The sequence below is a fragment of the Acomys minous genome (assembly GCF_964271855.1).
Source record: "Acomys minous genome assembly, chromosome: 10".
Lineage (NCBI taxonomy): Eukaryota > Metazoa > Chordata > Mammalia > Rodentia > Muridae > Acomys > Acomys minous.
The window spans coordinates 89,500,655-89,525,631 of record NC_140491.1 but is presented as its reverse complement, the minus strand read 5'-3'; the positions used below and the strand labels follow the sequence as shown (position 1 = coordinate 89,525,631).

At 44.1% G+C, this 24,977-nt stretch overlaps 1 protein-coding gene across 5 annotated transcripts in view; it reads right to left on the bottom strand.

Moving 5' to 3' along the window:
• FMNL2 (formin like 2) overlaps window positions 1–24,977 on the bottom strand; it is a 276,955-nt gene that overhangs the window by 21,740 nt on the left and 230,238 nt on the right. For all 5 annotated transcript variants that reach the window (XM_084797392.1, XM_084797391.1, XM_084797393.1 and 2 more), the window contains 6 exons: window positions 14,972–15,046; window positions 10,251–10,361; window positions 8,136–8,285; window positions 5,869–5,970; window positions 3,845–4,157; window positions 3,007–3,213 (listed from right to left, as the gene is read on the bottom strand). In XM_084797392.1, coding sequence (XP_084653518.1) covers window positions 3,007–3,213; window positions 3,845–4,157; window positions 5,869–5,970; window positions 8,136–8,285; window positions 10,251–10,361; window positions 14,972–15,046 — 958 coding nt within the window. The remainder of the gene's footprint in view (window positions 1–3,006; window positions 3,214–3,844; window positions 4,158–5,868; window positions 5,971–8,135; window positions 8,286–10,250; window positions 10,362–14,971; window positions 15,047–24,977) is intronic.

Sequence of the window (24,977 nt, the reverse complement as noted above, 5' to 3'; positions counted from 1 at the left end):
TAATGAGTCCTTTCTCCTGACTCCCGCCTGGGACCACGCCTGCCCGTTGTAGAGACACGGATACCCTGTCACTGTGGACATACAGGCCCAGGGGTTTTTCAGAGCTACTGGGCATAGCGGCTCAGTTCTGTCTCTTACTTCTACTGAGACATTCCGGCTCTGTCAGGCCTCTGGGTTCCAGAGAGGCAATATTATTGACTATAGAGGGAGAATATTTTACAAAATCAGCTTCAGTTACTATGCACTGAACACCAACTTAAGGGTGACTAGTAGGGAGATCAGAGGCCCTAACCCCACAGTATGAAACACTTAGAAGGACTTTGTAATCATATAAAACATCTTGTAACCCTTAGCAGACATTTAATGAGCTAAAGAGGGCGTCTTCACTCCTGCCTATAGCGCTGCTCTACTTTGCATAAGAGGGGAGACTTCTGCCTGAGAGGATCCTGAGGGCTGCTGACGTCAGCGTCAGTTTAAAACACCCCAGAATCAATAAATGTTTAAAGTGAAGTAGTTGCAAAGGCTTTAATGCAAAAAAAAAAAGGGGGGGGGAGGGGCGGCCCTTCAGAGGAAAGCCACTTCAGACGTGCAGCCTCAGCCTGCGGCTTGTTTCCCTAGCACCGTGTCTTAGTTCTGCTTTAGCTCAGGTGAATGCAAGCGGATGCTGAACCACAGATTAGGTCTAGCAATGGAGAAAGAAGCGGCTCCAGGTGAGGCATGGTGGACACATCTCACAGAAAATGCTCATCTGGGGCTACAAGGAAAGCTTAATCAGTGAGCCGGGTGCACGGGACAACGATGGCATCCGCATTCAGTCACCAGGAACAGCCTGGTCACAGAACAGATACCCCGAGACTTTAGGACGTCTGTTATTTACATTCACAATCCAACAGATCCACGGTGACTCTGCTCCACCTTTCCTCTTCGGAAGCAATAAAAGTTCTAGAAGAAAGTAGTAAACATGGAAGATCTTGAAGGGTGGGAATAAGCCACGAGTTTACCATGAAACCGAAGAGGTATCTCTGTACCCCTGACAACTCTCCACAAGTCAGAGCTGCAGGGTCCTCACAGCTCTGAGGAGGCACATCCGCTTTATGAAACTGTCAGATGGCTCCAAGGGTTGTAGTCACTTGGAGGAATTATCCCTGGGGGGGGAGCTGGGGGGGGGTAGGGGGGGAGGTAAAGCTGCTGACAAAACCCTTGGAGGGACTGAGAGGAAACCTTCCGGTAAAGACTTGGATACTTCAGCGACCACCACAGCCTTGGAACTAGAGCAGTGGTTCTCAGACTTCCTAGTGCTGTGACTCTAACAGAGCGCCTCATGCTGTGGCGACCTCCCAACCATGGCATTATTTCATTGCTGCTCCGTAACTATAATTTTGCTAGTTATGAATCATAATGTAAATATCTAACTGTGCAGGATATCGGATATGTAACCCCTGTGAAAGTGCTGTTCATCCCACAGGGGTCATGACCCACATGTTGAGAACTGCTGCACTAGAGGCTGGTAGGGTATCAGCTCATAGTAACAGAGAGGTCAAGAACAGGTGGGAGTACATCACAGGGACAGATGGATGTCACCTCAGAGCAGAGCTACCTAGTGTCACAGGGACAGTAACATTAGAACACAGCTACACAACTGCCCAGAGTGGCAACTTCTGAGCATTGCTAGTGTATTGGTTCTTTTTATTTATTTTTTTTATTTTTGGCAACTTGACACAAGGTAAGAGTCACCTTGGAAGAAGGAGCATCAATGGAGAAAATGCCTTCATTAGATTGCCCTGTAGGCAAGATGTGGAATATTCTACTGATTACTGATTGATGTAAGAGGGTCCAGCCCACTGTGAGCTGTGACACTCCTAGGTCCTTGTGTAAAACACCAGGCTGAGCAAGCCACGAGGAGCAAGCCAGTAAGCAGCAGTCCTCCACAGACTCTGCATCGGTTCCTGTCCAGCTTCCTGCCTTGAGTTCCAGCCTTAATTTCCCTCCATGTTGAGGGAATAAACCTCCCCAAGTTGGACTGGTTATGGTGTTTATCACAGTAATAATCAAAAGAAAACTAAGACGAGTCTACAGTTATCACTGGGGCAGCATCCCAAAAGCAGAGCTGTCCGGTGTCACAGGGTATCATACTCTCAGAGCAGGCGCTCTATATAACAAGGACTGTCACCACAGAGGAGAGATGCTCACAGGGATAGCCACCTCCAAGCAAGGCTATAGGTTGGCAACCTCAAAGCAGTTACTCAGTGTCCCGGGACAGTTAGCTCAGAGCACAGATGCCCGGAGCACAGATGCCCAGAGCACAGGGTGGCAACCTCAGCACCGTGCCACCTCCAGTCATAGGGACACCCACCTCAGAACAACTCCAAATGCTCAGTGACACTCTGACTGAAATGGCTCAGTGTGAAAGAGTAAAATTTCATTTCCAAGAGTCAAATACGAGTCAATCCTGTTCCTTCCTCACCTCCCTTTACTGCTGGGCAGGCAGGACACAACCTTATCTCCTGGTCAGCAGGAGGACATGAATCATCCGGAAGCTTTTCAAACCGTAAAGAAACCGCTGTCGTTCTTGCGGCCTGACACTACTCTGGCAAATTCTGACGCCTACAAATGCTCAGAAGCTATGCCTGCAAGCCTGCATCGGGTATTTACTCAATGCCATGTTCCTCCCTACAGATGACACTCCCAATACCTTAAAAAAAAAAAAAGAATAATTCTCAATATTAGCACCTAATTCAGAACTTTGGCCAAGGTAGGTAAAGACAGTGGAAGGCTGCGTGACAAGGTCAGAACTGTCAGGAAGAGTGTGACAAATGCTACTGGGAGGACAGTGCCTCTTGTGCAAGACAATTTCCCCTTCGCTGGCTACATCAGCAGGAACATCCTTCTAAGGGATGTGTACAGATGGGGAAGATATAATTGACGAAAGAGCACCTTCGGCGCTCCAGAGAGGAAGAGCCCAGGGTTTTGCACACAAGTACCTCCGTTTCCATCCAGTACTCTTACCTGCTAATCCTGAGTTGAAAACTACTGTGGGTGAAGAAGTCCCAGGCAGAGGGGGTGCGGAGGGGGGTGGGGGTGGGGGTAGAGGAGGAGCTGGCACAGTCTCAGCTGCAGGACCTGGGAGGGGAGGGGCTGGAGGGGGAGGGGGAGGGGGTGGAGGCGGTGGGGGAGGAGGCGGTGACAGAGGTGGTGATGCTGGTCCGTTTTGCGCTAGAGAAAAGAACAAAAGGTCACGTGCACATGAGAAAATTGGGCTGGCCAGATGGCTCAACAGGTAATGCTCGTGAGATCCTGGTACCACATAGTAGTGGACAAGTGGCGACTCTACAAATGGCGACCTCTGATCTCTACAAGCATACTGTGGTATACACCTACACAGATACATCACTCATAGGTAACAACAAGAAGCAAGTAAAAATTTAGAATAAAGCAAAAAAAAAAAAAAAAAAAAAAAGCATGTGAACACAAAACACTTAAAATGGTAACATTTCCTTACTGACAAATGGGGAAATAGTATAACGTAAGTGACACGAAGATTAACAACCTTAATCCCAAACTTCTGTAGTAATGTACCATATCTCCACTGTGTGTGTGAGTATGCGCGCATGACTGCAGTGCCTGCAGATGCCAGAGGCAACCGCAGATCCTCTGCAGCTGGAGTTAAGGTAGTTTTGAACCACGTTATGTGGGTGCGGGGAGGCAAACCCAGGCTGTCTGGAAGAGCAGGGCACGTTCTTAGCCGCTAAGCCATTTCTCCAGCTCTTCAAAATGTAAGCTTTCTTAAGATAAGGAAAAGGACATGGGAAGGCAAAGGTTTCTGCCCCCCACCAGGGCATCTTACCTGCTTCGGGCATGTCTGATGACGGAGGTAGTGGTGGGGGAGGAGGGAGTGAGGGTCCTGAGGAGGTGGCCCCTGTCACTGGTCCTACATAGCTACCCACTGCTAGCTCTGGCCCCCCGGACAAGGTGCCAGAGGCCACAACTGGCAGAATGGCAATGTCCCCATCCCCTTTCTTCTGAATTTTAATGGTCCCCTGTTTCTCCAGTTCATGAATCTTTTTTTCCAGGGTAGACTGTCTTTGAATGGCTTCTTCCTTTTCTTTGACCATTTTCCTTAACGTGTGAACTTGGGTGTTGGCATCTTTGTAGATTTCCTGAAAAAGAGGTCACGGTCAGGAAGCTGATGTCATAGGACATTCCCAGGTAAACCTACTGGGTGAGCCAACTGAGGGGCACAGGTAGAGAGAGAGCACGCACTCTGGCAGTCAGAAAATTCTGGAATTCAGTCAGAGCACTCAGAGCGAGTCCCAGTGATCATCAACTGAACTAATAATTCAGGCTACATATTCTACCATTGGCTGTGGTTAATGAAGTCCTTTCTATTTAGTGAAACTAACTCCACTTGTAGGCAAAAGAGAATACAGCAGAGATGACTTCATGGCCAAGTGAACTTGAAACATCCCATAGGAATCCTGGTGGATTCAGCATGCTCTCTTTCACTAACTATTAAATGTATGTGTAACTGCTAGACACACACTGGCTAACAAGAGACAAAAGGGCCCCAAATCAGACTTGACAGAAATCAGACTAGGATTAAAATGTCTGCAAAGGCTGGGCGTGTTAGTGCACGCCTTTAGTCCCAGCACTGTGAAGGCAGAGGCAGGCGATCTCTGTGAGTTTTGAGGCCTATCTGGGTCTATGTAGTGATTTTCAGGCCAACCAGAGGTCTACACTAAGGCCTTGTCCCAAGGAGATATATAATAAATTAAGCAGGCAAAGAAACCCTGCAAAGCCGGGCATGATCTATTCATGAGTGACCAGAAGCTGGAGGCATGGCTGGGTTTCTCTGCCCCTTAGAAAGCTCCTTGACTGAGCTCGGGACACAGGTTGCTGGAACATTTTCCTTTTGGAGACCTACTTAACAAAACAGCCCAAAACTTCCCAGCACTAAGTACTTATCTTTCTCAAAGTTTATACTATAAAAAGAAGTTAAGATTCAATTCAAAGGCTATCCTGGCTGCTTCTATCAAGAGTCCACGGTGTGAGTGGCTTTGTGGAACTGAACTCAATGTCTGGGCCTCGCACATGTTATCGCTCAGACCTCCAGTAGGCGGGGAACATTCCTTACACCCTGTCTCTCATCTATAATCTAAGTGTCTGAACTTGAACGGAGCCCATATGCTCCAACTTTTGTCTTGACAGTGTGCCAGGAAATACAGATCACAAGCTAACTGTAGGAAGTGTCAAAATACCAAAGAGCACACACAGCCATGATAACCATCACATAAAATGTGCCATCACATTAGCCATGGTGTAAAGGCAAGCCATGTGGCTAGAAGCCCTCCAGGCATGTTGGTTTTATGTTCCACACAGTGTCAAACACATGGATGGTTGGAACTCCATAAATGACTGACACATGAAGTAAAAACCTTTAGGTCTAACCTTTAGTTTGTTTCCTTAGCAACCACTGAATCTGGTTTTGAGTAACAACGAAGTAAAGAAATACAATGAGGCCCAAGTCCTAATAAAAATAAAAAGTGGCATGAATTAAATTCACGCTTTGTTTTTAATTTACGAACACAGAGAATCCACAGATTCAACTCAGCCTGCCCCAGATAGGAAAACACTGTTGCTCCCCAAAATCTGTGATGAGGAAATACTGAAGCAGGAATTTATGGCAATGCACACATATGTACATATACTTTATGTGTACTTTTGAGTATCACCTCTGAGATGGTTGCCATGAATATATCGCATCAATGCATTCTTCTGAAATGAACGCGCTCTCCATCGGAGCAGCCTAAAGCTAGAGCACACTGAATTCCTGGCCACGCCCACCTGGGTGGATGCTGCCAGGACACTTACCCGGACAACATCCAGTTCCTTACTCCTCTGCATGAGCTGCTTTTCCAGTTCCACGATCTTGGACATGGCTTCATTCTCCGTGTCCTGCAGCTTTTCAGACAACTGTGAAATTATGACCAGGAAACAGTGTCACATCACAGGTCATTCTGACCAGAGTTTTGGCCCTCAGAATTACACCTTCCAGACAAACAGGGACATCAGAGTCTACCAAATACTACAGTTCTGAAGATGTATTTGTTTCTATCAGGAATTAATAATGTATATTTGGGGGTGGAGAGATGGCTCAGTGGTTAAGAGCACTGACTACTCTTTCCAGAGGACCCAGGTTCAATTCCCAGCACCCAATGGCAGCTCACAACTGTCTGCAACTCCAGACCCAGGGAAACAGACACCATTACGCACAAATACAGGCAAAACACCAATGAACATAAAAAATGTAAATAATAATACTAAAATAAATAATGCCTATGTGGCCTCCGTAAAACCCACACAACAGCTGCCTCTCAAGAGTTTGAACATACACAGCTATGTCTCCTTCAATGTCCTCGAGCTGACAAGAGTAGAAAAAATTAAGGTAAAGGAAAAGAGGAGGATCACCGTCCCACCCCTAAGAAGGGATTATTATGCAAAAGCTTCTGGAAAATGTTGATCCAGAAAACATGGTTGTACCATTTTAGTCAGCTAAGCAAAGTACTATAGCTTGCTTCAGCCTAAACTACCCAAATAATGGCAGTTATTTCTATTTAAAAAAAAAAAATCAATACAGAAAGGCTACACAGTGCAGGTAGGGAAGGGAGGAGAGGAGGGAAGCTCTGTGCTACGTAGCTAAAGTTCTACAGGCAAGCAACTTCTGATTTCCCACTGGACATTATCACAGGCAAAGGCATCCCAGGGGGGCAAGGCAGAGAGTGCATAGAGATTTACAGGCTAAGAATGTAATTTCAAAGAGAGAGAGAGAGAAAAGGAGAAATAAAAATTTTTAAAAATCTTTAGTTTTTTGGGAGTGTTTTTTGTTGTTGTTTTGTTTTGCTTTGTTTTTAGATTTTTATTTATTTATTTATTTATTTATTGTTTTGTTTGGTTTGGTTTGGTTTGGTTTTTTGAGACAGGGTTTTTCTGTGTAGTCTTGGTTGTCCTGGACTCACTTTCTAGACCAGGTTGGCCTCAAACTCACAGCCATCTACTTGCTTCTGCAACCCTGAGTGCTTCGATTAAAGATGTGCACCACCACACATGGCTCAGAAATCAAATCTTTTAAGACAAATAATTGAACCTGTAAATTCCGTTTCTGAACAGATGCCAATCAAGCTAATGTAAAGCCTAGGAAAGGGAGACAGCTTATGAACTGTTTCTAACTGTAAGCCATGAGGAGACATTTTCACAGGGATGGTAAAGGCTAAAATAAACATATGTAGTACTCTAAAATAAAGTGTGATGGGAAACAAAAGCACTCCTCAGAGAGATGAATAATACCCTTACAAATAGAGACAATCAACCACACAATTAAAAAAATTCCAATCAAATCATGATAAGATTTTTTTCCCCCAAGAGCTCAGTGGTACTGTTCTTCCCTCAAACATATGAAGTGCTCACTACGGTACAAGGGTAAAAAGACTTTAGTCCTCAGAATGCTTGGGCCTTTGAAAAACACTGCTCTCAATTTATTCCTCAGTATGAAGTGTTAACATCTCAAAGCCTTGGTGTTAATACGAACTTGTTCATGGACAGCAAATTTCAATTAAAGAAAATCAAGACCCTGTCCACTTTGTAGGTGACATTTTACTGAGAGGACTTGCTTCTTCAAAGAAGACCACAGTTGGCAAAGCTCAGTGATTTCCTGTGGAACGTCCACAGTTGAAATGAACCCAATCAGAAGCTGATGCATTACTGAGACAGGAAGGAGGAGACAGCTGTGTCCCTCAGGCTTTGGTGGCACTTTGGAAGGTGGGTCCTCTTCAGAGGCCCCTTCATCAGGCCGCATTGCCTCTTTCCATTTCCCTCTGGCCCTTACACTGACGACCTCTGTGTTGGCAACTAGGATTGCCATTGCATGAGGCATGAGAGAAACAGAACAGGAAGGTGAATGCAGACAGGGCAAGGGCTTCTCTTATAAGAAATGCTTCTTTAAAGAACTTAGAAGGCGTTTGTGGGCTCTCTGGCCCAGTTCCTCCTCATGCCTATGCCCTAAATCCTTTCAGTCCCTACCACAAACGCTAGCATGAGCTCATCTGGGCCCCGGCATGTCCCCCTCTCTGTGAAGCAGTTACATGAGAGATGTTCTCTTCCAGTTCCTCCACCCGCTCCAAGGCTGCGTTCTTGGTTTCCGCATCTTCCAGCAGAGCTCCCACATCAAACACGTTGTCCAAGTAAGCCTGAATCTGGACCTGCAGCTTGTCACTCTCTGTGTGCTTCAGCTTCTAAAACCCAACATTCCAGAGAAGAAAGTTATTAGTTTATCTGTGGACATAGAACATAATTACCCAACCCTCTACACATCCTGTTTCAATGTGTAAACTTTCCCCACACATCATCTTCCCGAAGAAAACTACAGCATATCACCAAAAAGAAGGTATGACCATACTATTTCCTAGATAGGACTCTCTCTCTCTCTCTCTCTCTCTCTCTCTCTCTCTCTCTCTCTCTCTCTCTCTCTCTCATGCTTAGCTTCTGGTAATTTTAATATACATTTGCTAGAACGCATCTTGCAGGATTCCTTTCCTAAGACAGGAATAGCTCAGGGCTCCCCAAAGCCTGAATCAGGAAGCATCCTCAGACCAAGAATCCTGAAGCAACTCAGCTACCTATGTTTCAGCGACACTAGAGGTGACGCGTCATCAGCACATCTTCCCCATGAGAACCACATATTAGGACTTTCTCTGGGGCCTGTGAGGCCAGAATAATATCTAGCACATAGATGATGCCAGTAAGTTAATAAACACATCAATGAACACTTGCAAAGAAGGCTGCCTTTGTAAACAAACAGAGAAGTTATATATTAGATGCATATAATATTGTTCTTCTAATGATCTCTGTCCAACGGGGTCCAGAACCAACATAACACAGTTAAAGAGGTATAGAACTTGGGGGGCGGTTATTTTTAAGAAAAAATTTCAGATTACATCATTTCTTAAGAAAAACACTTTCTCTTAGGTTTAATTTGAAATCCTACAGTTTAATTATGTTAAAGAGAATACATTCCATCTTAGTTTAAAAGCCAAAATGAAAGAGAAATATGAATCTGGAGCTAGAAAACAGCGAGCAACAGAGAAGCAGCTACATGGGACTTTCCCCACATCCGCAGTATGAATGGATGTTCACCAACGTCATTAGCTGCCATGACAACCTAGCCCCAAAGCAAAACCTCATAAAACCGAACCTGCAACAGAAAGGGAACTCAAATTCCTATTTTTTCCCCCAAATCCTGCAATTTGTGGAGTATGGAAGGAAAGAAGATAAACCTTAATCTCAAAGCATCCAGGGTGGGGAAAGGAGTCAATATCTTCCACCGTCCAATAAGGTGGGTACAAGGTAGTTCCCTGGATTCATGCCTAACAAACAATGGCAGCCGAACTCTGGACGCAGCCAAGCGAAGGACTTCCATCATTCCCATCCCAGAAAAGCCCTGAAATTTAAGTCAGCAGTCCCTGTCCTATAACCAGTGGTCTTCCAAACTCAACTGAACCATTCATGCAGGAAAAGGAAAAACAAAAACTTCATAAGTGACAAAGATGGGTACATCTAGCAGACACAAAGGTACATCTATGAGTACCACATAGACTTCCTGTTTCTTTATTGGAGAACTTCAGGGAACTGGCTGAGCACTTCTGTGTGGCAGCAAGAAAAAGAAACTAAGCTCCTTTCTCCCAAGAAGTAGAAGCCTGTGTTCAAAAGCAACAGACACTTTAAGCAGAAGTAACAGCTCCCAGAGGGGTCTCTAGGGTCCTTTCCTCATTACTTTTTCATGCTCTAAGCATTGACTCATTCTACAACAGTCTTGGCTTGATGTTGCCTGCTCGGATGGGGCCCCAAGAGTGCCCCAAAATAAAAACTGCTCTCCAGTTTTGATAAAGAATGCAATGAGACTTGACCCAGAGAGAGCTCAAAAGCAAAGGGAGGTGGCAACGATGCTCCCAGAGGTTGCCTGACTCATCACTAAAAGGCTGGAACCAACAGTCATCATCCTACAGATCTCTCAGCAGTTCTGCAAATAATCCAGCTTTGCTGGCCAACTCCGTCGTTCAAACCGGTCCCCTTTACCTAGCATGGTAATTATTGGACCACTTGATGCTTTAGGCGTTCTTTAGTTACCACGGAAGTGAACCTGTGAGAATAGGCAATAAATCCATTCTTAAAATGGCACACAAAAAGACAGCTATACTTACATCCAAGTATTCATCCAGGCCTAGTTTGGTAAACTCATATTGGAGATGAACTCTGAAGTTCATGTCTTCCACTGAATGGACTACGATGTTAATAAACTGCATCGAGGCCACCTGAAACGACATTCCCAAGAGTTTCAGCAGGCTCCAAGTGCTTTCCCCCACCTTAAGCATGCCCAGAACAGGAGCTTCATTTCACAAGTCTCAGTTCACACCAATTCCCTTTTCTTTAATGTCACTACATCTTTTTTCCTTTCATTTTTTTATTTTATTTATTTATTCATATTACATCTCAATGGTTATCCCATCCCTTGTATCCTCCCATTCCTCCCTCCCTCCCATTTTCCCCTTACTCCCCTCCCCTATGACTGTGACTGAGGGGGACTTCCTCCCCCTGTATATGCTCATAGGGTATCAAGTCTCTTCTTGGTAGCCTGCTATCCTTCCTCTGAGTGCCACCAGGTCTCCCCATCCAGGGGACGTGGTCAAATATGAGGCACCAGAGTATGTGTGAAAGTCAGTTCCCACTCTCCACTCAACTGTGGAGAATGTCCTGTCCATTGGCTAGATCTGGGTAGGAGTTTGAAGTTTACTGCATGTATTGTCCTTGGCTGGTGCCATAGTTTGAGCCGGACCCCTGGGCCCAGATCTGCCCATCATAATGTTCTTCTTGTAGGTTTCTAGGACCCTCTGGATCCTTCTATTTTGCAATTCTCCCATGCTTGTCTCGCTTAGAGTCCCAATAGGATGCCACTAAATCTTTTTTTTTAATTCTCATAATTTTAATTAAAGAAATAAAACAGGCACCACAACAAGATACCACTTCACAGTCACTTAAAATGGCTATTCATGTGTGTGTGTGTGTGTGTGTGTGTGTGTGTGTGTGTGTGACAAAGATGTAGTAAGGAAACAAACCCTCACCCTTTGCTAGTGAGAATGTAATATGAGGCAGCCACTTTGAAAACATGAGTTACTCAAAACGTTAAGCACCGTCTTTGCCATATGGCTTAACAATTCAATCATCCATCATGTGATTACGCCTCATTTTCTTTATTCACCAAATGATGGACATTGGGTGTTTTCCCATACTTTCCCATAAAGAGAACTGAGAGAATCAAAGAAACATGTTCACACAAAAATGTGTACACAAATATTCATAAAACTGTATATCCCAACCAACCATGGAAAAACACCCAATGTCCATCACTTGATGAACAAACAAATGAGGTATGACCACATGGTGAGATATCCTGTGACAATAAAGTAGAGTGAAGCACTGATGCATGTTATGGTGATACATGTTACAGCATGGATGGACTTGGGAGCCTCATGGTAAGTGAAAAAAAATGCCAGTAAAAAAAGAACCAAACGTTGTATGATTCCATCCATATTAAATGTGCAGGACACCCCAAACTATAGAGATAAAAAAAGGAGATTAGTAGATACTTAGGGTTGAAGGGTAGAGCGTATGGGAAACAACTTTTAAAGGGAATGAATGTAGTTACAACTGGACTGTGAATGGTCAACACACACCAAATCATACACTTCCCATGGGTGAAGGAGACGGTATGCTAATCTAACTTCAAGAAAGTTCTTCTTAAAAAGCCACAAAGGTATTCAGAGCAAAGTGCAAGTTACTTCAGAGATACTGATCATATAAAATAAGAGACTAAAGTCAAAGAGGAGTAACAGTCAACAATGTAGAACCTCACCATAAGGTAATTACTTCAAAAATTTCACTTTGAGTTCTACTCTACCAGCAGATCGTAGCTGGCCTTCACACACTCCTAACTGCTAATTCATAGATACTTTGTATGTAGTGCTTTCTCCCAAAGCTATAATACCTGTCTCAGGAAAAAAAAATCAGTCCCCACTTTAATAAGTAATGGAATGGACTTCAACAGACCCAACTGTCTTGAACAATGGCCATCTATTGACAGGAACAATGCCTTACTCATGGTTGCCTTCTACAGCATGATCCAGCAGAGTGTTTGGGAAGAAGGGAAAATATTCAAGGATCCAGATTCACAGCACATTTGGAAAACTACTTAACACTCCCCCTCCCCTGTGCCCCGTCACTCCCATGGACTTGGAATCAAACCCAGTCTCAGCCACAGAGATCAGACAAGCCCTTGCCCTCTGAGCTTTATTCCTAGCCTTCCTATTACTTTTATATTAAAAAAATAATTAATTATTTTTAAAAATATGTTACTGAGATGTTTAACTTTAGCTTTCAACTTGACTCCATCTAGAATCACTTGAGAAGATAGTCTTAGGGAAGGTTTATGTATATTGTGTCAGCCTGTGGGCTGTGGGGGATTGTCTTGATTTAACGGATATGAGAAGATCCAGCCACTGTAGGTGGAACCATTCCCTAGACAGTAGTGTTGGCTGTATATAAGTACAGAAATCAATCTGAAAACAATAAGCATATAAGAAAGCAGGCATTGATTCCTGCTCAGTTGTCTCGAGATTCTGAGGAAGTAACTTCTCTACAGTGATGGCTTGTAACCTGGAACAGCAAGCCAAATAAACCACATTCTTCCCTAGTTGCTGTTTGTCAGGTTCTGTGATCACAGCAGCAGATGGAGCTAGAACAATCATGCACTGAACAGCTTTGGAAGATGCATAAAGTCTCTTAGTGAAAAAGGGACCCTCCTGGAATTTTCTGAAAATTTAGTTTAGGTTCTCTAGTTAAATAAACTTAAAAAAAAAAATCTTGTCAGGCTTGTTGTTTGTTTCTGTTTGTGTATTTGTTTAGTTTTTTTCTCAACTATTTAAAAAAACACAGGAAAAAGTCTTATATTACATTAAAGAAATTTATACCATTTAATTTGAGGAATATATTGTTTGGGAAGCTGGAAAATCTAATTGAATTCCCAAGGAAGTAATGAAAAGCCTCATTTTTTTTTTCCTGGAGAAAAATAGAATTAGACTGTGACATCTTTCCTTATCTCTTCTGAAAACAAGTCTAAAGGACCTGCTGGGTTTCATGGTAGCCCATGAGCCAAGTGTAGTGCCCTTGGACGATAAGCTGCATCCAGCCGCGTACTGCACGCTGTGTGCTGTACACAAGGCCATCAGAACCTGGACACGAGAGTAAGTACAATGACGGGAGATGGGTTCTAGGCTGTATGCAAATGGGGACAAGTGTTTTAAGAAACTTATGATAATTTCAGCAAAAGCATCATAAATGAGTGAGATGGCCAGTATACAACACAACAAACTGCAGAGAGAGGAACTGTCTTACCCCAAAGGGGCAGGGATTCCTTGGCTGTAATAGCAAATACTTTAATAAATGGCCAACAGGGAGGGCCTAAATATTGTTAAGATATTTTTAATTAAAGAAAAAAATCAGCCTTCTATTTTCATGTACCAATACCCACAGGTTTTCACAGAAGAAGCCATCTTCCGAATAAGTGCATGCATCTTGTGTTGGTTGGCCTCAGCCTGGGCTGTGCCAGAAGAATTAAGCTCCTGTTGAGAAGGCGTGAGAGAGAAGCTGGCAACGAGCCAGTGCTTGGGGCTCATCACGCACCTATCAACAACTTCAGTATCACTCTGAATGCCCCCCCCCCAATCCTAATAACAAGAATTAAAAAATCAGCTAGGCACGGTGGCGTATGCTTGTAATCCCAGCACTTAGGGAGGTAGAGGCAAGCGATTCTTTGTTATTTCTAGGCCAGCCTGGTCTACAAAGTGAGTACAGGACAGCCAACGCTACACAGAGAAATCCTATCTTGAAAAAAATAAAAACAAAAAACAAAGTAAAAAATAATTTAAAAGTCACTGTAAAAGTGACCCTTATTTTACCATTTCACATTTAGAAACTTTTTTTTTTAAAGTAAATACCATATCTAATGGAACAGAAAAGCTCTATAAGGGATTTTTTACCATCCAGATTTTAAAAGGAGCTGAGGCAAAGATTCATATAAACTGAGGTGGAAGCAATGAGCGTCAGACCTGATGTGTTTCAAGCCTTATTGTTACTGCAGTGACTCAAATGAAGATACAACTTAACAGGCAAAGCCCAGGCTCTTCATGCAGGCACTGTTGGAATACCTGCTCCAGGGCTAAGCAATGCATAGCAGGAACTCCTGGATCCAGAAGTTTCCTAGGAAAACTGAACCAGGTCAAAGCCTGCACATAGGGGTCCTCTAGAGAGGAAAGGCTCAGAAAGGCTCGTGAGAAGTCCTGTCTTGAGCCCAGAATGATGACTTAGGTGTTAGAATTACAAGTGATGAAATGTGGTCCCTTCCTAACATGCCCCAGTCTGCTACAGCCACAGCAGGAAGGGAGCCGCAAGCAGGAAGACCCACCAGCCCTGTGTCCATCTAGAGGATGCCAACGGTCCGCACTGCTGAGCCAAGTTCCTTAGACTCTAAGGATGTGGCCTAGAGAGCAGCTTAGGATGCTATGTAAGCACTACTGCCAACTCAGCCTGGTGCCTATGGGCATCCGCTCCAGGTCCCGACTTCCTTCATTAAATGCATGACCTTCCTTCTGACTTGTTAAATTATCAGCATTTTGTCCTTTAACCATATGAGTAAAACTTGAAAGAGCATCAAAAGGGAACGTACAGATAAAGAAAAACATTCTAGAGCAGATTATCAAGCTCACTTCCCTGTCCTTTGTAGAGTGTCAATTTGAATGTGGATGTGTTTTGGGAGAAAAAGCGCTGAAATTGAGTTTGCAAGGCTGAATGCAGTACCAAGACAACTCACCATGAAATCTATGTTATTGTCTTCATTCCTGAAGTGTTCCATCAGCTTCTCAAACCGCTGCTTTTCTCCGCAGACCTGAAACACACATTGTTACTGTGCATAGGACGTCACACACACAAGCATTCCAAAATTAGCTATAGAAATTCTAGTGTTGACAATTATTTTCAGAATGTTTTTTTTTTCTATCTCTCTTATATATTCCTACTTCTCTTCAGAGCTAGCTAACTACCAAATAGCAGCATGGGGTATACCAGTTGTGGATGCTTGGTTTCTTCTCCATATGGTTTTGATGTTATCAAATGTGTTCTTCCTTCAGTGTTTTTGCTTTTCGCCAAGGTTCTTAGTATATATTCACAATACACTTCACAGCCAAAACTGGCTACAGATTTCCTGCATTACCGAAGTACACTTCAGACAGAGATACTAAAAGATCTAAGTAATTTAATATTTAAATTCCTTGTAAGGAAGACTGACCATGCCCTTAAGTCTGTCTTGATCAAATAATTTGAGCGCATGACACTACAGCATAATTTGTGATTTATGAAGCAGCACCCCAGAGGCCTGAGTCACACACATTTTAGCTCAAATTGATGTTTCCATCAAACATGTAAAATAAACAGGTGAAATACTCAAAGCCCCGGGGTCCCGGAGTGTGTATGTTTCATCTACCTGAAAGCTAAGGACATGCAGTAAAGAACAGCCAAACATTTATGTCAAAATAATACCTCTCTAAAGACTCACTCACAAAATCAAGGATGAATTCAAGTTCTGACACTGTCTTTGGGTAGTTTTGTTGAAACAAAGCCCTATGCCTATAGGCTAATTCATTCTGCCTTCAGAGTATTCACCTGAACTACATATATACATGCTAAATTAGGCTATACATGCTAATGACTAAATGATTTCATTTGCAATCTTGGGAATATCTAGACCAATCCTCAAGAATTCTCCTAAAATGGCATCTCATAATGTAATAGTGAACCAATTTAATTCAGTCATGTTTAATCCTATGTGGACACACACATGTATATGTTATAGGACTTAACATAAATATATATTTAACATTATATACACACACATATGTAATGTAATATAGAGAGAGAATGAGAACGCCCACAAAGAGAGGAACGTCATCCGTTTAACCCCTGTTACATCTTCAGCATGTAGAATGATATTATTATGAGGTCTCAATGAGCACTGGGTCTCATTCAAATGCTCCGCCCTCTGTCACCGGCAACATGAGCTGGGCCTGCTGCGTGTGCTGGTAGTGCTGCCCCCGATGAGGGGCTGTGTGTGGAAGCGTTGTTAGCTTGTGTAGCTGTTGCATGACTGAGCGTTGCAGTCACTGTTTAAGCTTGGCATAGCACTCCTGCCTCCCGCTGCCATACGCCAACCTCTGCTCTGCCCACAGTCGCTCAGCACCCAGTATCCCTCCCCCACGGTGGGACTCGCGGCTCCTTCCCAACCCTCTCGATTGGCGTACCACTCTGCCAAGGTTACGGCCATACTAAGTTTCCACTCATAATTGAAAGACGCTCAGTAGAAGAAAACGGCCCTGAAGTTCCTGACTGAACTCTAACAGTCACTGGCCCTGATCACTGGCCTTGATGCTCAAGTCTTTTATGGATCTTACCCCTGGGCCCTGCGTTGCCAAGGGTGGGAAGAGCCAATGGCGGTAACATGAGCTGCAAGACTGTTTTGTTTGGCTGTAGAGTGCGAGAGCTCCTTCCTCCTCGGTAATGCAGCAGCTGCACGCGTGGTTTCCCAGGTTCGCTGCTACACCACCAGGAGTGGCAATGATTTCCATTTTGAGGTTGTTTCCAGGAATAGGTGGAAAGTGAGTCCACAGTGCTTCTTTTGTGTGGGTGTCATGGAGGCAGATTTGGTTTTGACTGCTTGATGTCTAGCATGTCAAGCCTCACAGGACAAAGTTGATTGCCTGCCAATGAACGGAGTCTGATTCCCCCAAACTGGGAGTGAGTCCAGCATCTCACACATGGGGGAGACCTGGTTTTAAATCATCTCGGAACCTCAACTTTACTTGGCTTTGGCTGAAGAATACCCAGTCTTGTCATGAGCTTCCATGTGATATGAGTGGACACGTCTCAGACAGCCAGGGATTGTGGGGTTGTACTTGGCCTTGGTAAACATTAGAGTTGTGGAGAAGGGTTCCTTTCTGTAGAAGGAAGCTCTAGAAAGTTCTGAGTCATGTGGCTGCATCTTCCTGGGGACCCAACAGATTCAGGAGTTCTTCACATGGTGTGGGTGATTCTGACTTGGGCAAGAAATTATATCATTTATTTCCCCCCTCAGGTTTTGGGTTTTAATAATGCATGACCGGAGGTGGCTGAGGCTATGGCTCGATTTATGGAGTGCTCGCATAGCATACACTAGATCCTGGGCTCTGTCTCTAGCACTTCATAGCCTGGGTGTGGTGGCACTCACCTGTAATTCTAATAGTCAGGAGGGAGCAGCTGGAGGAGCAGGAGTTCATGCCTATCCTTGCCTCTATCGTGAGTTTACGGCTAGCCTGGGATACAGTCTCAAAAACCAAACCAACCAACTGACCCCTACCTAACAAAATAAAGCTTGAAAGAAACTTAACTCCTATCTTAGACCAGGGATGTTGCATGAGTGAGAGAGAGAGAGAGAGAGAGAGAGAGAGAGAGAGAGAGAGAGAGAGAGAGAGAGAGAGAATGTGTGTGTGTGTGTGTGTGTGTGTGTGTGTGTGTGTGTGTGTGTGTACAGGAGTGCATGACGCAATCATAAGAAAGACTGCCCCTTCTTCTTACAGTCCTGTGGGATTTAAACACCATTCAGCTGTACTTATAATGCACTTACTCTTAAGCTGGCTCAGTCATATACAAACACAGTCAGAGCTTCAAACAACACATTTGGGCAAGGGGACAATTCAGTTCATAACAGTCCAATTGTTTGGTACGCTTATGTAACATCTAAAGCTTAGCTAACTGAGCCAAGTGTGGTGGCGCACGCCTTTAATCCCAGCACTTGGGAGGCAGAGGCAGGCAGATCTCTGTGATTTCGAGGCCACCTGGATAGCCAGAGCTGTAAGACAGAAACACCCAGTCTTAAGAAACAGAACAAACCGAAAAGTCTAGCTTAACAAAAGGCGCAATTCTTAAATTCACTTTTGCATACAGTCTCTTGTGTTGTTTTTTGTTGAATTAGGTGAAGACAATCCAGCCCTACACAAACACCAAGGTGGGGGAGAGAGAGTGCACTGAGTATTTTATCAGCATCATGTAGTAGCAGTCAGTATTCTTCTTGACACTTTACTAACATAGGACCACTGATGTCTTTTAAATGTGAGTTGCACGTGGATCTGAAGCCATGTTATGACCACGCACAGTATGTCTAAATCCACTTGCCTGTCTTGTACCTTAATTTATAATTTTGCAACACTATGCGGTGGCCAGCTGGAAATCTTGGATTCACTGAATTATCCCTATCTTCTACAGAATGATATAGCATACTATTTAAAAAACAACCTCTTCCTTATTATCCCCACCAGAAATTCGGCAGAATCTTTTAAAATGAGGAAGCTTCCATGTATTCAGCGGAGAGTACAAGTTTTCCAAAGTTCCTATTTTCCAATGGTGGCTCAAATTTTACCACTGGCAACAAAATATCACCAGTTGTTTTTAAAGGCTCACTTAGTTCATTTTCAAGAACATGTCTACCAAGAATATAAATCTGAGCAATTATCATTTCTTACATGGTCAGGGGGGCTGGGGGAGTGGAGGAGGCAGGATCACACTGTAGCCCTGGTTGTCCTGAAGCTCATTTGTAAGATCAGGCTGGCCTCAGTCACAGAGACTCATCTGCCTCTGCCTCTCCCATGCTGGGATTAAAGGTATGCACCATCGCACCCAGCACCCAGCACCCAGCCCTCAGTTTGTCACCTTTTCTCTCATTCTCACTTGGAAAACCTAGTAGGTGGCTTTGCAACTGGAGTGATGCAGAACGCTTTTTCTTACTGGACCCGTGTACAGTGGGACTACTTTAAACAGGGCTCGATTCATCATGCAACACTCTTCTCATCTATATAAAAGAAGTTACTATTTTTACTACTTCATCAGATATATTTTTAGGTGAAACTGGCTTTTTAACAAAACAAAGAACACGTGACTGCAGCAGTATGCTGAAGGTCCAAGTAATTTTGTATCACTCCTCTGATTCCTGCCAAGGTACCAGCAGTTTATTCATTCACTATTGCATCTCGGTCGAGTTTATCTTTCAAGTGCACATGCCAGCTTAAAAAAAAAAAAAAGGCAAGTAGTGTCTTTTCATTTTCAAAACACTCAACCTCACGGATGTGCTGAAAGGGCCACCGGGAGTCCTTGATGTTCACAGAGCATTTTGCAGAACCGCTATGCAAATCCATTGTCTGTTGGGTGGAAGGGGCTCCATTTGTCTAAGAGTAGGATTCTCTGACTTAAGTGTGATGAGTGTGGGGAAGAATAGGAGAAAGAGAAGGCGGGAGCAGGAGCTGGCTCACCTTCAGGAATTTTCCTCTTGCTGGCCTGAGGTATCTGGCCAAGGTAACATCAGGTCTTTGTGGGTAAAGGTTCTGAACCCATAGCACACATTTGTTAAATTTCACTTGTAGGGAATTGAGTGTGGGGAGTAGCAGGTCCCACAGTCTGTAGTCCAAGTGCTGCTGTAGACCTGTGATGTGCTGCTACTATGCTTGACAGGACATGCAGCCACCACTGAAGAATTGCCACGTGACTCCCTCTCTCCCCGTGTCTGACCTACCTGGCGGATGCTCAGAGGATGCACCTAATGAGAGCGTGGATGAATAAAAAGAGGCCAGCATTTAGACCTTATTGAAACTGAAGATACAAGTTGGACACTGGGAATATTATTAAAATAAATCATTTATATTTTTGTCAGTCTTTTCATTTTTTAAAAAAAGATTTATTCCTTTCTTTATGTGCCCTGGCGTTTTGCCTGTATGTATGTCTGGGTGAAGGTGTCAGATTCCTTGGGTCTGGAGTTACAGACAGGTGTGAGCTGCCATGTGGGTGCTGGGAATTGAACCCCGGTCCTCCAGAAGAACAGCCACTGAGCCATCTCTCCAGCCCCATGGTTTGTCAGTCTTTAGAGATGTCACTATCCCCTTTCTTCTGCAAGACTCTTCAGACAGCACAGTAAAATACATGCACAGAAATTAAGTCTAGTGGTCTTAGGTGCCTGCCGCTGAACATTTGGATGTTTGGAAACATATGGAAATGACTGAAGTTTTCACAGAGTGTTTAGTATTACTGAAACATGAAATTCTCGGTCCATTGTCTCTGCAGCTAAGATAGACCTATGCTTCGTTAAGAGAAAGAGGGTCAACAACCCTCCATTCATTTTTGTTTTATTGGAGTAAAGTAACATGGTTCCACTTTAAAGTGTCCAGTATGAACATTTCTTTCTTAACTTCTAAAGAGCCCTCAGTAGGACCAGTGAAGGATCTGCTTCTGTCATGATAGCCACTTGGAGTCTGTGTATGATGTAAAGGGCCCAGCAGGCAGAGAACACCCTACAGCAGTGGTTTCACTGGGCACTAAGGTGCCAGTGAACATCAGACTGCTGGTGTTTGCAAGAGAGGGTTAAAGATGCTTTTCAACTAAAAACAACTATAAAATCATTGTTTCCTTCATAAGGCCTGAAAAGGAAAATGGGACTTTTGTTCTCCAACAGGCCCAAACGGGGAGTCTAATCAGTCATAACAGAGATTGCTTCTCAATGGTGCTTTCCTGCATGGAGCTCTGCAGATCACAGACTCGCTGTGGCCAGAGAAAAAGGAAGGATTGAGGCAGGCACCAGGCAACAGGGAAAGAAGGAAACACTTAAGTAAGGGGCCCTCAATTTTTATATAACTAACCCAGAAACATTGGCATTTAGTCCTCTAGCAGGCCATAGTGTGCGTCAGGGGTGGGGGTGAGGGTTACCCTGGGAGTGGGTAAAGGCTTGAAGGCTGGGGTCCACATCTGACCAGCAAGAAAATACCCTTTATTACAAAGCTTTGGTGATGCCTTCTATTATGAGCTGATAGGGAAATCATGCCCTGATCCCTCCCCATCCTTACAGATATTTTGAACTATAGTCCTCTTGGCACCCAGGACACACTGGCTTTTTCTAAATGGTTTGGAGTCCTTCAAAAATTGAAGAACAGAGTGGTGATTTGGGCAGAGACTGTATGTTTGCTCACTTCTCATTAGTAAGGATGGCTGGGCTTTCGTGGGAGAGGCTGCCTTATCTGGGTTAGGCAGGACCTATCTGCTTCCCAAGTGGGAGTGAACCAGCTGGAGTGAGATAAAGGCTGGGCGCCACGCTTCAGCACACTGACTCAGAAGATGTGCCTTCCCTACGCCAAGACCCTAGCGGCTGCCCAGCATAACCCAGCAGGCCTGTGTGAGAAGACTTCCCAAAGCCTTGCTCACAGGTGCCTAACGTCCTCCTCTCTCCTGAGTTTTGAAGTCCCCTATAGCCCTACAATCTTTATGACTACTTTACCATTAACTGTTCTATAATTCTTATTTTCTTTATTATATTTTATCCTCGTGTGTGTGTGTGTGTGTGTGTGTGTGTAGGTTAGAGGACATGTGAGCATTGGTCTTCTCCATTATGTAGGTTCTGGGATTTAAGCTTAGGAAGTCAGCCTTGGCAGCGAGCAACTTTACCCATTCAGCCATCTTGCTGCCCCTCCCCCAATATACCTTGTTTCGTTCTCGGTGGTGTATTAGTTTTGCTTTGTTTTGTTGTTTTGTTTTTCAAGACAGGGTTTCTTTGTGTAGTCCTGGCTGTCCTGGTGCTAACTGTGTAGACTAGGTTGGCCTCTGCCGTCTAAGTTCTGGGATTAAAGGCGTACACCACTGGGCTCCAATAAATCTTCTTAAATCATGGCCAGCAGTACAATCTACAGCTCCAAAGATGTGAAAATTAAGTCCACGGGATTCCCTGAATTGCTTCAACTAACAGCTTAGTTGTGGCAGACCTGTAATTGTTCAACCCAGGTTTAAAGATCCCATTCAATGTGACAAAGCCCTCATTTCTGTCCTCACAGAACCTCACCTCCAGCAGTGTTAAGAGTTTAAAGACACAAAGCGGGGCAGCCATATTAGGCAGGAGTCCACAGGGACGGGTGGGCAGTGGCTGCATGATCAGGCAGAAGTCTGTGTCTGGAGTTGGAAAATAAGCGTGTTCATATCACTCTGTTCATGAACGTGTTCATATTGGACTGATTTCTCTGTGTCATAGTTACCGTCCTATTGCTGGACAGAGACACCATAGCCAAGACAGCTGATAAAAGAAAGCACTTCATTGGGGTTCAGTCTGTGAAAGCAGGCAAGCACAGCAGCAGGGAGGCAAGTATGGTGCTGAAGTCTATGTAAGCTCAGACCTTATAGCTGATCCACAAGATGGAGACAGACAGACTGACTGACTGACAAGGCCAGGTGACACACCTTCTCCAATAAGACCACACCTTCTAGCCCTTCCTAAACGGTCCACCAACTGCGAACCAAACATTCAAATATATGAGCCCATGGGGGTCATTCTCATTCAAACCACCACGCAGTGATTTCTAATAAAAATGCCCCTTAGTTCACAGCAGAGCACTTGCTCTTCACGTGCACAGGCTTCAGCGTGTCTACGTATTGTCTTAATTCCTAGCAGGAGGATTCTCCCTCCTGACAGAATAGCGCCTTGCACAGCGGAGCTCCTTTCCAGTCTGCTCGGCTTGGTGTTTCTGAAGCTCCTAAAGTCGCCCCACACAACAGCTGCTCCCCAGTCCTTCCTGTGGGTGTGGAGAACTGGGGGCAAAGCCAGCGGAGGAATGAGAACTCCTAGTGAAAAGAAAAGTCAGGAATGGTGCCAGGCACGGTGGCCCACGCCTCTGATCCCCGCACTCGGGATGCTGAGACAGGCGTATCTCTATGATTTCTAGGCCAGCCCGCTCTACATAGTGAGCTCCAGGCCATTCAGTGCTTTGTATACAGACCTTCTCAAAACAAAAAGAAAATCAAAAACCTTTAAATCAAACAAAAATGACTGCGGGTATGGGATACACATGCCACTGAATGCTGGGAAGTAAACTCAGTTGGGTTTCACAGCAAGTGCCTTCACGTGCTGAGCCATCTTGCTGCTCTCTGGTAGAGCTTTTTTATTCAAGTGTTTTTGCATCTTACATTCTGTGGGTCTTGTTGGCAGATGGAAACTATGTGTGTAAACATGCTTTTAGTTTATGCATATGCTTTTTATATTTACTACTCTGTATATATGAATGTGTGTGGGCACATAGGTTACATGTGGAAATCTGAGAACTCTATGGAATCAGTTCTCTCCTTCCCCTTTGTGTGGGTTCTGGGGTTTGAACTCATGTCATGAGGCTTGTGTGGCAAGTGCTTTATTCCCCAACCACCTCACTGGCCTTGAGCCATATGTTTTGACAATGTCTATCATTTTCTCATGATGGCCAACATGTGAATTCTGGAAATAGTTGAAAGTCAATGTCTTGTTCTTTCATCCTCAGCAATTTTCTAAAACTAGGCCAGTTCAAAGCAGAGAAGAGGTTAATCTTCTTTCAGCCATGTTGGTTGTGTTCAACCATGATGGTTGTGTTCAACCATGTTGGTCGTGTTTTGACCAAGTAAGTAGGGTGGTCCACATATGAGCAGTGTGCGCTAAGTAATACAACTTTACATTGATGTGGGTCATGGCATTTACCACTCTTCCCATTTTCTGTGGGATTGTAAACTACACTTGTTTAATATAGACACACATGTGAAACCTGTTTTACATGCTCAGCAGAAATGAAGGGGACTCTGGAGGCCAAGCCAGTCCTAGGGAGCCATGTCAGAGAGTACCACTCCAACTCATTACTGAGAACTGGGAGCAGAACTATCTGCATCCAAGCATGCAGAGTTTGAGGAGTCGGGGGCCAGTCATTCACGCTCTGTCATGGCTTCCTGTCCATGTCAATGGCATGTCATCATGTATATCCACAAGCAGCTACAAGTAGGAAGGCATTTAATACATTAGTTTTAAATTTAACATGTTTCTATGTTTCATTGTGCATGTATTCCTGGATTTCTTTGCTGGTAAAATGAAGGGTTTTAAATTAAAAAAAAAAAAATCAAAGCTTTTTAATGTTTATTTCTGTTTTGTATACCAGGCTACCACAATGCTTTGGGGGCATCTTCATCTACAACAAAATGAATCTATTATTGCTAGTTCAGAATTCACTATTATCTCTATGATGGCTTGAATAAGAATGGACCCCAAAGCCTCAAGCCTTTAATCCTAGCACTCAGGAGGCAGGACAGGTAGATCTCTGAGTTGGAGGCCAGCCTGGTCTACAGAGTTAGTTCCAGGGCAGCCAAATCTACGTAGAAAGAAAAAAAAACCTGTCTTGGAAAATAGCAACAACAAGAAAAGCCCCCATAGACTCATATATTTAAATGTCTGGTATAGGAATGGAACTGTTTAAAAGAATTACATGGTTTGAGAGGTGGAGCTTGTTGTAGAAAGTCTGTCACTGGGGGTGGACTTTGAGGTTTCAAAAGCCTATGTATCAGGATGTAGCTCTCAACTACTGCTCCAGGGCCTGCCTGCCTGCCTGCCTACATGCATGTATGCTGCCATGCTCCCCACCATGTTGAAAATGGATTAAACTTTGAAACTGTAAGCAAGCCCTCAATTAAATGCTTTATTTTATAGAGTTGACTTGGTCATGGTCTCTTCACAGAAACAGAACTGTGGCTGTAACAATCACTTTTCATTAACTACTCTGTCTTATTACTGTCCATCTGTCTTTTCTTATGCCATGTAAAATCCATTCTCTCTAATGCCCCATATGGAGCCCATGGTTATCAGGGAGTTACAACAATTCAAAGATGCTATGTACCTGTGTAGGGCCAGTGGGCTAATTCCTGCTCAGAAAGATCATAGTTCCCCGTGACATCCAGAGGTAGTCACTTGGCCTCCTTGGTGT